General features: G+C 42.7%; 1 protein-coding gene across 1 annotated transcript in view; it reads right to left on the bottom strand.

Moving 5' to 3' along the window:
* LOC131259979 (protein kinase C, brain isozyme) overlaps positions 1-12720 on the bottom strand; it is a 67333-nt gene that overhangs the window by 26682 nt on the left and 27931 nt on the right. The window contains exons 3-5 of the mRNA XM_058261599.1: positions 4918-4949; positions 4693-4775; positions 2331-2442 (exon numbers count right to left, since the gene is read on the bottom strand). Coding sequence (XP_058117582.1) covers positions 2331-2442; positions 4693-4775; positions 4918-4949 — 227 coding nt within the window. The remainder of the gene's footprint in view (positions 1-2330; positions 2443-4692; positions 4776-4917; positions 4950-12720) is intronic.

The raw sequence follows: 12720 nt of genomic DNA on the forward strand, positions 1-12720 counted from the left end.
TCAGAAGGGGGACAAGGGTGGCGGGAAAGTAAGAAAAAAAACCCTCCATCACACGGGTGACAGATGGTCACACCAGATAGCTTACACCGATAACATGGTCCGAGTAGCTCCAGCTTCAAAGTGGACGCCGATGCAAGACGATGGCGGTGGCCCACGAGACGAAACCATCATGCTGATGGGTGACTCTTGATGAGGGTTCTTTGGTGAACAAACACCGAGGCGCACGCGCACGAGCGTCCACTTTTTCATCCACCCGTTCAATCCGTTGTCAGCTGTCGGAAATGGATGACTGACCCGAAAACGGCAAGCCCAGGGAGGGGGAGGGGAAAACCCACCACCGTAAGATAAACATTTCTGGGAAAAAAAGGCGGAACGGCACCCTTCTTACCTGGTTCCGGCCGGGCGCGATCGTCCGTAAAAGATGAAACGGCAACCGGAGCCGTCTTGAATTTGGCAAACGACAGACGAACGGTTTGTGAACGAAAACCTTCCGGACGGAAAAGAAAGAGGCCAAAATGGGGGAAAATAGATCCAGCAGATGTGCCCGAGTGGCATCAAGTGTGGCGCAATCTACGCGACACGATCGCGTGCCGTACTGAAGGCGGTCATCCGCCCAGGACACAGAGTAATCCCATCTTCCGGCCAATACACGGCCACAAAAGGGGAGTCTCGGATGGCATGACAAGAGTGTAACCTTTTTTTTAAACCACGCTTCCCGGCGTTGGGAAACGAATGTCGAGTATCACAACTTTCGCCGAAATAAAACCACCTACGGGGGAAATAGAAAAAGAACGAAAATACACCGGAAAACTACTTTGACGCGCAGATAGTCCAGTGAACTTGTGAACAAAAGGTAGTGTGGAGAGTTCAATCTAACTGGATTTCCGCCGGGAGGGGAGGAATTTCTTTGTGCCACGCGGACGAAAACCGAACCCCATCTCGGTGGATTCGAATGGGATTGAGCTGTCGTCTCTTGATGCTCGGGTGGGAAGAGACAGAGTTGTCAAGTTTGGTGAAAACTTTCCACCAGCGGACCATGTCACCACGGGGCAGGTATAGGTCATTGGTGTCTGGAGAGAACACTTTGCGGAAAACGAAAACTTCCCCAATAAAGTCAGCGGATATCGAGCTCGACCCGTCCGTTGTGGTGTGGTTTGATGATGGCTTGTGGATTTAGTTTTACCATTCCAAATTGGATAAAACGAATTCTATACCACCTAATCAGAACACACCGTTTATTTTTTAAATAAACATGAATAAAATTTATGTGCATCGTACAAAAGAGATAAATGATAAACCTTATTTTATATTAGAGATAAATCTTGAGGAAAAAAATAAAAAGATATAAAAACAGACAACCGTAACTAAAACCCTACAATAGATCCCGAAGCCGATCGAAATAATCAAAATATCTTTCACACTTATCCATTCATTCGTTCATTTCACGTTTTCTTAAGCCCATTTCACTGCAAAAAAAGAATCTATGTACACTTTTGAAATAAAAACACAGTGACAGAGGTTTAACGATTGAAGCAAATATATGAGAAAACTACAAGCAGCGTACTATAGCAACTAATATTAAGAGAGAAAAGTATGTCACACACAACCAATATGTTGATAAGCCGATCAATTTCCCAAAACTTTAAGATAAGTTTGAATGAAAAATGCCGAAGGTAAGAAAAGAGTGAGAACAAAGCGAGCATCTTGACGAGAACGGTCAGACCTCCAATCGAAACACTAAAAGAAACTTGACTACGAGTATTACAAAGATGCAGAAAACTATGTATGTGCAAGAATGCGTTTAAATCGTGTTGATTATTGTTTGTTGATTGGTATAATTTTGTAACCATGATACAATGTGTTGTGTAGTAGCTGTGTTAATTTCGGTCAAAGATCAGCAATAATTTTATTACACTATAGTTTCGATATAGTAACTGCGATGTTTGAAAAATATATAATTGCAATGAGGTTAATTATCACTTAACAGTGATATGCTGGCGAAACTCAAACGGTTTAAATAACAATTATAAAAGAATTAAAACATAATCAACAAGAGGTGTTATTTTTGAAAACACTTAAACACACTTTAAAAAAAGGTTGAAATGAGTACATGTGAACGAAAATTAGAGAAGGAGAAAAGTAAGTGAGATCAAAAGATATTCCTCCAATGACTAGAAGATAGAGTTAAGTAACGAGAGTGTTCGAGCGAGACAGTTTAGCGATAATGACGGGAGCCAGTAAGCCAGACGGTAGAGCTCGGAAAGTTAGCAGGAAAGAAGGGAGTAGAAAAAACAGACAGTTAGAGATGGCAAAACCATGATGATCATTACCTGTACACTTAAGCCCCTGGTGGATCAAACCGTACAACAGCGAACCACAGTGATCGCAAAACGTTGGACTCGAATAGGTCCACTCTTTAAACTCATGCTTGGTACGGGTATCCTTTTGGTTTTGTTTTTTTTTTGATAGGTGGTTTGGTCCGTGTTACATGGTGTGTGTGAAAGTTTTTTTTATTATTCAATCCGGATTCCAAACGGCCGATGGGATGATGGAGGAAGACAGGTTTTAGGTTTTAATGATTGGTTTGTTGTTGATTTGTTTTCATCATTTAGTTGATCACACATTTGGTTTGGAATATTTCGTTGTTTTTAATTGTTTGTATCGTTAGTGATGGTGTTAGAAAAACGTATAACAATTCGTTTCATTTCAGTTGTGTTTCATGGACATGGAAGTCCAAGTGGAAATAATCATGGAAAAAAGAAAAAAGAAAAAAACAACAATAAAAATACCGACAAAAGATAAAATCATAACCAAATTACATAACACCAATCAACTACAAAACTATTCAAAATATGCAAGTAATATGTGAAACATAAGTAAACTAAGTTGATGCTTGAATCGCTACAGCTACAGGTTCTTCGTACTGCGAAGATTATTTGTTTATGAGCATGTTTTTCTTCCGCATTCATTTATCGTACTGCCCTTGCGTGTAGTTGACTGTTTATGCTGAAAGTTGTATGGCAAACTGAAAAGCATCGATCCAATTGGAATGGTTTGTGCGTTTTAAGCGTTTGAAGGTATAGGTAAAATGCACTTCTATTCTATACTCTAGTCTATTCTAGTTTATTTTTAAAACAATCCGTCTGATTGAACACACACACAATAAATATGCAATGAATCGAAATAGTATTTTCAAAACATTCGTATCGTTAAATTGTAAGGACTATTACAATATTCCTCAGGTGTTGTTTTCAAATTTTCTGTATTACAAAACCGCTTTGCTCTTCTATTCTACTGAGCGCAACACATTTTTAAGTAGTCTAGTATAATTTAACAAAAAAAGCAAACAGTTTCTATTCTAGCGTTTTCTTGACAAACTGCAAAAATTTTACTCGTTCATTTTCTATTCTATGAAGCCATTTCGTATTTGGTTTAAGAACAATTAAAATAACATTACGGAACTTGAATCACCATTTTAAATCGATTCATGCATACTTAGTAAGTAACCATATTTCCAAAGGTTAGTTTTACAATAAAATGATTTAAATAATATCCCGCCCTGAATAAAACTAATTAAGAAAAAGGTATGAAAATGTTACATGATTCGATTTCGCTTACTAGAAAGGGGCTCGAAATGTATTGCAACCAAATTGTGTCAGTTTCTAATTACCGAACGCAATCAGACCAACGTTCCGTCGGGACCAAACGCTAATGGCGGATGAACGGTAATGTTTTACGGCGAACTTGTTTAAACTGCGAACCAGTTAACGGCTTCATTCGTTTGAGAACCCGAACGAACCGGAGTGAAAAACAAAACAGTATGTTTGCCATTGGAACCAACACACAATAAACCATCACGGCACCGCCGACGGGGCGGACGCGAAAAAAAAACTAAAGAACCGCCCGGCGACAGAGATGATTTGTTAAATTAACGCGAAAATAAATATGCATCCCAAACACCCGAGAGCGAGCAAGAGACCGAGGGTGCGGACGACCAAGGGGTAGTCAAAATAAAGCATAAATTACCCTTCAACGCCGGAAAGGCCAACTCGAGAGTCGTAAAAAGAATTGGAAACTGATTGGGTGTGTTTGTGTAGGCGGGCAGGAGGACGGGCCCATGAAGTTTGTGGAAAACTTCATTCAAAGTGCCCAGGCCGATGTGCCGAACCACTTTTGGCCGAACGGCGCTGGAGCAAAGATCCGCCGCAGGCTGGTGAGAAAAGTTATTTTTATTCCGAGCCCCGGAAAAGCTGCGGGGAAAGCGTCCATCGCAGAAAGGTTGAAGCCGAAGGGGACAGGAGCAAACGAACGAAATATCATTCGCAGCGGCATCGAATATTACTTTCACATTTGTTAACAACACAACGGACGAGAAAATATCTTCAAACTAGTCGTATAGTAAAGCACAAATCTAAAAGGGAAAAATGAGGAAAAAGAAACTGCTAACAAGCTAGCTGTTTTATGCCTTAAAAAGTCAGCTCAATCGCACTTCCTGCCTCTAACGAAAGCCCATTCCAAGCTGAATAGAAAAATATTGCTCATACAGCTTTTACAATGTTCATTTCTCTTAGTTTGCAATACAAAACTAGCAACTCATTAACAATTTTTAATATGAAGAAACGAATGAAATACAAAAGAGAAACCGTGTCAACTGAGAGCAAAATATACAAATGGAGCACAGTTAGTACTTACATCGGAGTCGGCCCCCTTATCCGCACCCGGACACTTGAAGGTAACGTACTCGTGGCATCGCTTGTGTACGACGAAGGAACAAACTAATGGAGTAGAAGATCATCAAGAAAAACACCTTTACAATACTGCTTAAAATCGATAATATACTTGAAACACATGAAAAAGGTCTTTCTTCGTTTGTTAAAGAAGACCAACCATCAAAAAATCAAAGAGATGGATACTAACCTTGACATTGGAATCCTTGCTTGCCGAATCCCCTGTTGAGTACATGAAAAAAGAGAAAAATAAAAAAAGTAATGAGTAAGTGGAAAAAATCCTCGTTCTTAAACATTTACATTACTGATTGTGGAAAACATTCATCCCTTTTTAAGGTATATTGTGTCAACATTCGTTGGCACGTGTAAAACTGCAACAGGTTTTTTGGTTACTCCCTCCATTTTGTTTGTCCTCTCCTCCTTAGTGGGCGGAAATCTCTCCTCCATACTTTTTCCTACCAACAAAACCGTCGACCTCAAGCGATTGTTTGCTTTTTCCCGCAAGTTATCAAAAAAACAACCCCCGTGCACCTAAAAGTAAACGCAAAACGCAGGAAAAACTCAACAGGCTGATCGAATCGCCCCCCGGGGGAAAAAACGGAGAGACTGGACCCAGATCAGCAAGGGTGGAGAAAGAGGGAAAGCGATAAAGTAAGCAATGAAAAATTACCAGAACCTCACATAAATATAATAGCAGGTTGTTTTTTTCCGCCGGTTTCGTCGTTTTCGAAAATTTGATTAAGCGGTATAATGGTAGAAGTTTGCGAGGCATAATAATTAAATTTTTCCTAACAATCGTTCATTCCCACGGCAAATGCATAAAAAAGGGAACATAAGATTTTTTAAACTTTTTCTTAACATAAACAGTCCATTGAAAAGGATTGAATGATTGCAATTTATCATGTAGAATCATCATAAATATAGTAGTTTACCAGAAAAGACCAAATATTCATCAAGAAATAAAAGCAAAACATATAAAATTCAAAGAAAACACGAATGATTGAGTTGAACATCATCACGTTTGCATTGGTTTTGATTGAGCTTAGTATTATTCGATTTAAGATTTTTGAAAACGATCTGCCAGTTTATGAAATTGAAATTAACATCAATTCTTGACAATATAATCGACTATTGGTACAATTTGTTGCACCAATTCAAACCTTCTCAGTTGTTGTTACGTGCTTAAATAGGTAAGTGTATTAATCTTCACCACGTAATAACGTGCTCGGCATCCAATGTGAAATCAATGTGGCGATAATATAATCATTCCCACCCGTCCAACCTGAACTCGCTCTCGACGAGCATACATTTCCATACTAATTTCCACCATCACCTCGTTTCCCGGTCGCTTTCCCGGTGGTTAATTGGATTGATATTTATTTCACGGTTTCCTTCAGCTATTATGAACCAAAGCATCGCGAGCGGTTCGTAACGGATTTCACGGAAGCAAAGCCGTACCAAATCCGATTTCCGGGCGCGGTTTTCACGACGCGGAATCAGCTGATTGTTTTTCCATCGCGATTGTTTTATTAACTTTCCCTCTCCATTATTTCTGTTTACTTTTTATTTCGGTCTTGACACAGACATGATTCTTTTGAAACTCCTCGAATCGTTCCGTTTAGGTAGCGTACATTAATAAAACATTTAGGGGAGGTGAAAAAAACAAGTATATAATAAAATGTTAAATTAAACATAAAACTAAAAGAGAAAAGGCACCTTTTGTACGTCCTTCCGTTATGAAGGATTAAATTGGCTCTGAGGATGTGTTGAAAATTAACTCGAATGGGGCAACTAATCGTATCCTAGCAGCGTTCAATATGATCCTCGACGGAAAACCCTTTTTAATTTAGATTTCCACTCGCCTTTTCCGCTTGTAAATAAACAAACTCATGCCCCTTAAGTTTATAGAATAACTTCGACATAATTTAAATTGCGACACCTTCCTCCGGGTGTGCTGGTATGCGTCATGCATTATGGTGTGAAATTTAAATGGCCTTCGCAGCGTATACGTTATCCCTTCCCCGGCTGGTCCGTGCCATTTCCCCGCTTTTCCATCCCGATTTGCCACGGCTCAGCAAGCTCAGCCGAACATCAAAGGTGAGAGACGACATCTTCGTCAAAAAGCTCATCGAAAATCATCATCCATAAAGCAACAGGCACACCTTCCCAGGGTGGGAGGGGGGGGGGGGGGGGGGGAGGATGATGACGATGATGATGCTTTGCTCCTCGAAAGACGCATACGCGGAATGTCCTGCGCGGTGGGGCAATTGGCGTGGGGTGGGCAGGGATGTTACGATCAAAAATTTACACGAATAATTTCCTCCAGCACTCACCCGCCGTCACCCGCCCGAGGCCCCCGGGGTTGGGGGCCCATCGACCGACTGCTGAGCCGGCTTTTCCAGTGGATTTCCCCGAGCCGGATATCCGTTTGGCTTTTATTACGAACCGAATTTCAACCGCCCGAATGCGAATAAGAGGCGACGTCGTCCATCGACGGTAGACGGTGGTTCTTCGATCATCACGATAAGCACTGCCCGTCACCACCCCCCCACCGTGCAGCGTTTCCCTGCCGAACTGGGGCCGAGAAGGTTTCCATGATCCTATTTCCATCAACTCACCCGGTGAGCGTGACCTTCGGGGCGGGAAAGGGGGTGGTCGTGGAGATTTGTGCGAGTGAGGATGAGTTCGAAATGCGAAATGAATATTTAATCGTGTAATTTATTCGGTGCCCTTCCCTAAAGCCCTTATCTCCTCCGAGCTCCTTTCCGCTCTAGGTCACCTTAAGAATATATTTCCACGCACACTTCCAAGCGTCGGGGCTAGCTTTTTCTCCCTTTTTTCGTCGGCATTTTCCCACTCGGCCGAGGCTCATCATCGAAACCCATTAACTCGCTCTCGCACGCTGGTAAAAGGCATGGACCTTGCGCGATCCCATCAGCAAAACCCGGTGGGTTCGGGCAAAAATTGGCAAAAATGGCAAACGCAATGGCGGGGGAAGGAAAAGCCAACCCCGCAACACCCACCACCACCGGAGCCGTCCCGAGACCCGAGTGATGGATGGCTCCGGTTCCGAACGGGGATCGAATTTGACGTACATTAAACTCTCGTCCCACTGCGGCCCATTACCGTGGAATTTCCCCCCCCCATTTCACCTTGTAAGGCTTCCTGACTTGGGTCGGAAAATTCCGAACTTAAACACATGCACGCACGCACCTACCTCGACATCGGCGGGCCGAGATGAGGGTTAATTTAAACACCATTGGGCCAGGCCCGCCCTGATCCATTTCCAACTTCGACGGCTCCGATCGATTAACTTTTCATTTTCTTCAGCACACTCCATCACACCCGATTTTCCGTGCTGCAAATCGGCGGGAGGGAGGATGGGGGAGAGAGAGAAAAAAACCCCCTATAGAGATGAGGAAATCTCGAGTCCTAATGACATCCTTACCGGCGTCGATGACTCACTTAAGGGATATGCCGCACTCACGCTTTCTCCACTTCATAACCGTTCCGGGATTGCGGCTGAAATCGCCCTCGAGGGAAAATAGGGCGGGTATTTTCTCCCTCACCCGCCGCCCCCTCCAATCGGAACGCGAGAACGGCGTATGCAGAATCCTTCCCCGTCCGAAGACGCAAGGGCGTCGGGAAGGCGGTGAGACTGAGATTTACGGGCGTGTGTGCAGATGGAAGCGATTATCGGAGGTAATGTGGTCTAACTCCCATCACCAGCCACATCCTGATTCCCGAAACAGTCTTAATGCTTATTAAAATAGAGCCAAATGTTCGTCGGTGGTTGGAAAAGTCCTTGGTGATGTGAATTCTTTTGAAGAAGAAAGAGTGATTCTTCATATTTGTAAGACACCAAACAGTTTCTATTTTCATCTCAAGTTGTGCTCGATGGATACTTAATTGTTTGACGTTGTAAAACATGATCATCAACAATGTCCTATAAGTTTCACTTTAGTTAAACGCCATTTTAGCATTAAATTATAGTTTACTGTTCATTGTTTTATTATTTCCAACCGATTTTTATTTTTGGTTTCAATCCATAAACTAAAACGGTCGGAAAAGAGGGAATAAGGTTTCTTATAGTGTTGCGCTTAATGAACCTTTTCACGAGATGCATTCATATGAATCTTTCACCCAAGATTCATTCAGATGGATTCATGAATCTTTGTGGATTCGAATCTTCAAAGCTTAATGAATCTTTCGAAACCTTAATGAATCTTCATGAATCTTTCATGGATCTGTCACGAATCTCCCCCGAATTATTTCATAGGCGTGAATTATGCGACAAAAAAAGAGTCCCTCAACCCAGTTTTAGCTGGTGACTTTTCATCAGTTGGTGTGTCTTCAGGATTCATGAAACTCTCGACGAAAGATTCGTGAATCCCTCATAAGGCAGAGATTCATTCAGATTCATGAATCTGAATCAGATTTACATAACTCTAGTTTCTTATCGATTTGCTCTATTTTATTTTGTTTTCCATTTCCATGGTTACTTTTCGTTAACTTATTCAAAATTTATTTCATTTCAATGTATCTATCTTACTTTTCTATTCAAAAGCTTTAAGATGGGTAGATATTTCAACCAGCGTGAATCTTGCAGATGGGGTTTGATGAGGCATTTAGAACTTTACCATAAACAAAAGATTACATTCACTTCGAAAATCTTCGAACTCCGTTTCAGCCTGTGACTAATCTCACGGACAACTTTCCACGCAACGATACACTTCGAACCAAACCAGAAGCAATCATCATCATGGCCCAGGGCACGGGAGAAACTGTTGTGGCCAACTTATTTCACTCAGCCTGGAAGCAGCATGCTCGGTCGACGGAAAGAAACACCCGAAAACCACATCGAACAACCACCATTTTATATGCCCCCGGAACATTTTGGCCTCAGGAATAAAGGAAGGGAAGAAATGTATCAGAAAAAAAAAGCTAAAAGAAACTCCCATGCTTCGGCCGTGCCCGATAGTGTGGGATCCATTACCCAGCGGAAATCAACCGAAACCGACGGAAAGCCAGTGAAGGTAAAAAAAAAACAACCGTCCCACTCCCCAAAGGCCGGTACGGGGTGAAAAGGAAAATTTGGAATTTGGGTTTGGGCCTGACAATGCGGCCCGAAACAGCGAAACGTGCGGGACTTAAAGACGTCAGAAAGCCACGCCAGCCAAGAAGCGCCAGCTCGATAGCTGAAGGGAAAAAAGGAAGAAAACCCCTCGAGAAAGCAATCTACCTCCTTCCCTTCCAACGAACTAACCCACAAGTAAAAAAGAGCGCAAAAAGCGAACACAAATTGCCAGTAGCCGGCTGTTAGCAATTTTGCATCCTGTGCTGTTGGTGGAAGAAAGGAAAATACTCCAGAATAGCGTACACATACAAAACACTGGTGAAAAAAAGAAAACCCACCATCAGCAAGCTCAAGGAAAGGCTCATTGCGATGCCTCAGGTAGGGAGAGATAGAGAACCGAGGCAGCTGCAGCAAACCGAAGGCACCAGATTGTCGGACAAGTGAACAAAAAAAAAAAACACAGAACGGCCAAGAAAAGCGACGGCGATTAGTGGAAAAGACTTTGCCAACACCGCCGGGAATGGTTTTACTTCGTGCAGCCAGAATGGAAACCGATAGTACGCACTGAGGAGGAAGTTAGAGCAAGAGGAAAGAAGGAATGAAACTGTAAAGCGCCAACCACTAACGAGAAAGAGACCACCTTTGGGAATCTACGGCGGACCAGCAAATGAAGTTTTCCTTCTTTTTAATTAAATGAAATCCTTTACTGGCTGCCTTCACATTTTTCCCTTTAATATGGCAAACCATATTTAACACCTGATAATGTGGATAAAAAGGTTTAGAGTGGACTGAAAAAGGGATACAACAAAGCATGAAACGCGCAACAAGGATCGTAAAGAGAAATGAAACGTACGAACGTTATCGTACGGGGATTAAGGGTTTGAAATATCGATTCTGACGCTGGCCGACGTAGTGTTTTGATACCTGAGATACCGAGTGGATTAAAATAAATAGTGGAAAAAGTTTTCGACTATAAGAAAATGTCGAAATATGGCGGGTTCAACCAATCTGTTAATTAAAAACGTTTTGATCCTTCTTTTTTCATCTTAACTTTCAATTTGTCTCTCTTTTCTAAAATCATAATATGAAAACTAACCTCAGAAAATAATGAGAAAGTTATGAAAATTCTGTTTTAGCGAACGACCTTCCCGACCAGTCGGAAAAATCATGTACTACTGAGCAGAAATCAGTACATTCCACGAAACACGACTCGGGAAAAAAGCACGGGGAAACTTGCTTCACCAAAGTTTGCCTTATCAGAGACCTTGCGCTTTGGCAGGAGGGAAAAGAAAACCCCTACACGAGAAGCAAAACACGCCATGCAACTTTTCTCCCGTGCTTTTTGTGCCTTAAAGAGCACGAAAACGACGGTTTGATGGGAAAAGCCTGGACTTCAGCGGACCCACCGTTCGGCTGACATTTTCGGTTGTTCGGAGATCCTCTCGGTCAGGTCGGGGCTCGAGGAACCTCCGGCGGGGGAGAGAGGAAAACCACATCATCTGCCGAAAAACCTGCAACACAACTTTCGTGCAAGAAAAACAAGGCCCTGCGAAAAGCGAACAACCGAAATGTTGCCTCCGGCTGTCACGGCGTTCGTTGGGAAAAATGTTTTCCTACGCGTGTGTTTGTGTAAGTGTGTCGGAGTGTTTTTTAGTGTCTGTGCCGCGGGACACACCAAAACCCCCGACCCATCCGCCTCCCTGTTTCTCTGGTGGTGGTGGTGAAAGAAAACTTCTGTCGCAAGAAAACCCAGAAGGGGTCCCTTGTTGGAGAAAGGAAATTATCCTTTCCCGAAACAAAAAGTTACCCACCTCAGAGCAACAACTAGAAATGGAGAGGTGAAAGCCCAACACCAAGTGTCACCCATTTTCACCCGCTTGGAAAGCACGAAAAATTTACCAGCCGTTAGAGGTTGGGAGGTGAAAAGTGACTTCAGTCAGCTCGTATTTTCCCAGAGCTCAGTTGCAGATCAGCAGAGGGAAGAAAAAAGTGTCTGACCACTTCCAGAGGGAGCACTTTGTTGGAAAATGCAATCAAGAAGTCTCTGCACCTTCGTGGAAAAAGATGAAAAGGTTTAAGAAAAATTGCATTACGTCAACAATGTGAAGTTTTTCCAGGAAAAATACAATTAAATGTAGAAAATAATCCCCACCTTACGTATCTACGAAACTAACAAACTTTATTAAAACCACTCGCCCAAACATGACTCGCCTTAAGAAGAAGTACGGCGTTCGGTGTGGTTCTTGATTGAATTTCTAGTGAGCCGTTACCGAGCTGACAGACTACCACCTATCCGTGGCCTTTGGATGGCTTCCAGGCGCCGACGACGAGTGTAGTTATCGCATACCTTCACGGAGGAATTCGAAATATCGCGCCCACGAAGCCATACAACATCCGAAACGGAGCGGCGAACAAATGGGGGAAAACGAGAAACAAGATTTGGCAGATGGAATTGGCGTGGAGTTGCCAAAAAAAAAAAAGAAAAGAATGTCACACGGCACAGTAATGGGATTTTCTCACGCATTTTTTCGGTATTCGGGAAGGGAAGGAGAAGAACCAGCGGGGAGAGCTAGGAAGAGTGACAATTGCAGAAATTCCCCACTCGATTTCAGCACCACATTCGTAAGGTCTCCTGGTCTGCGAAAACCGAACCTCTCGTTTGCTTTGCATCGTGAAAACCCTCTGACAGAGGGGAACATTTGTGGCAACGGAAAAACCCCCACGACAACGATGCCATGCTGGGGGAAAATTCAGCGTTTTCCTTCACTGGTGCCACTGCATTTATTATTAAATAAGTCCCAAAATGGAACCCCCCGCAGGAAAGCTCGAGAGTCCGGCGCTGGAGACATTGTGACATTGTTAGAGCAGACACAAAATGTAAACATATACCTACATTTCCCCATATGAAACGTTTTC

Source organism: Anopheles coustani, chromosome 3 (genome assembly GCF_943734705.1).
Source record: "Anopheles coustani chromosome 3, idAnoCousDA_361_x.2, whole genome shotgun sequence".
Taxonomy (NCBI): domain Eukaryota; kingdom Metazoa; phylum Arthropoda; class Insecta; order Diptera; family Culicidae; genus Anopheles; species Anopheles coustani.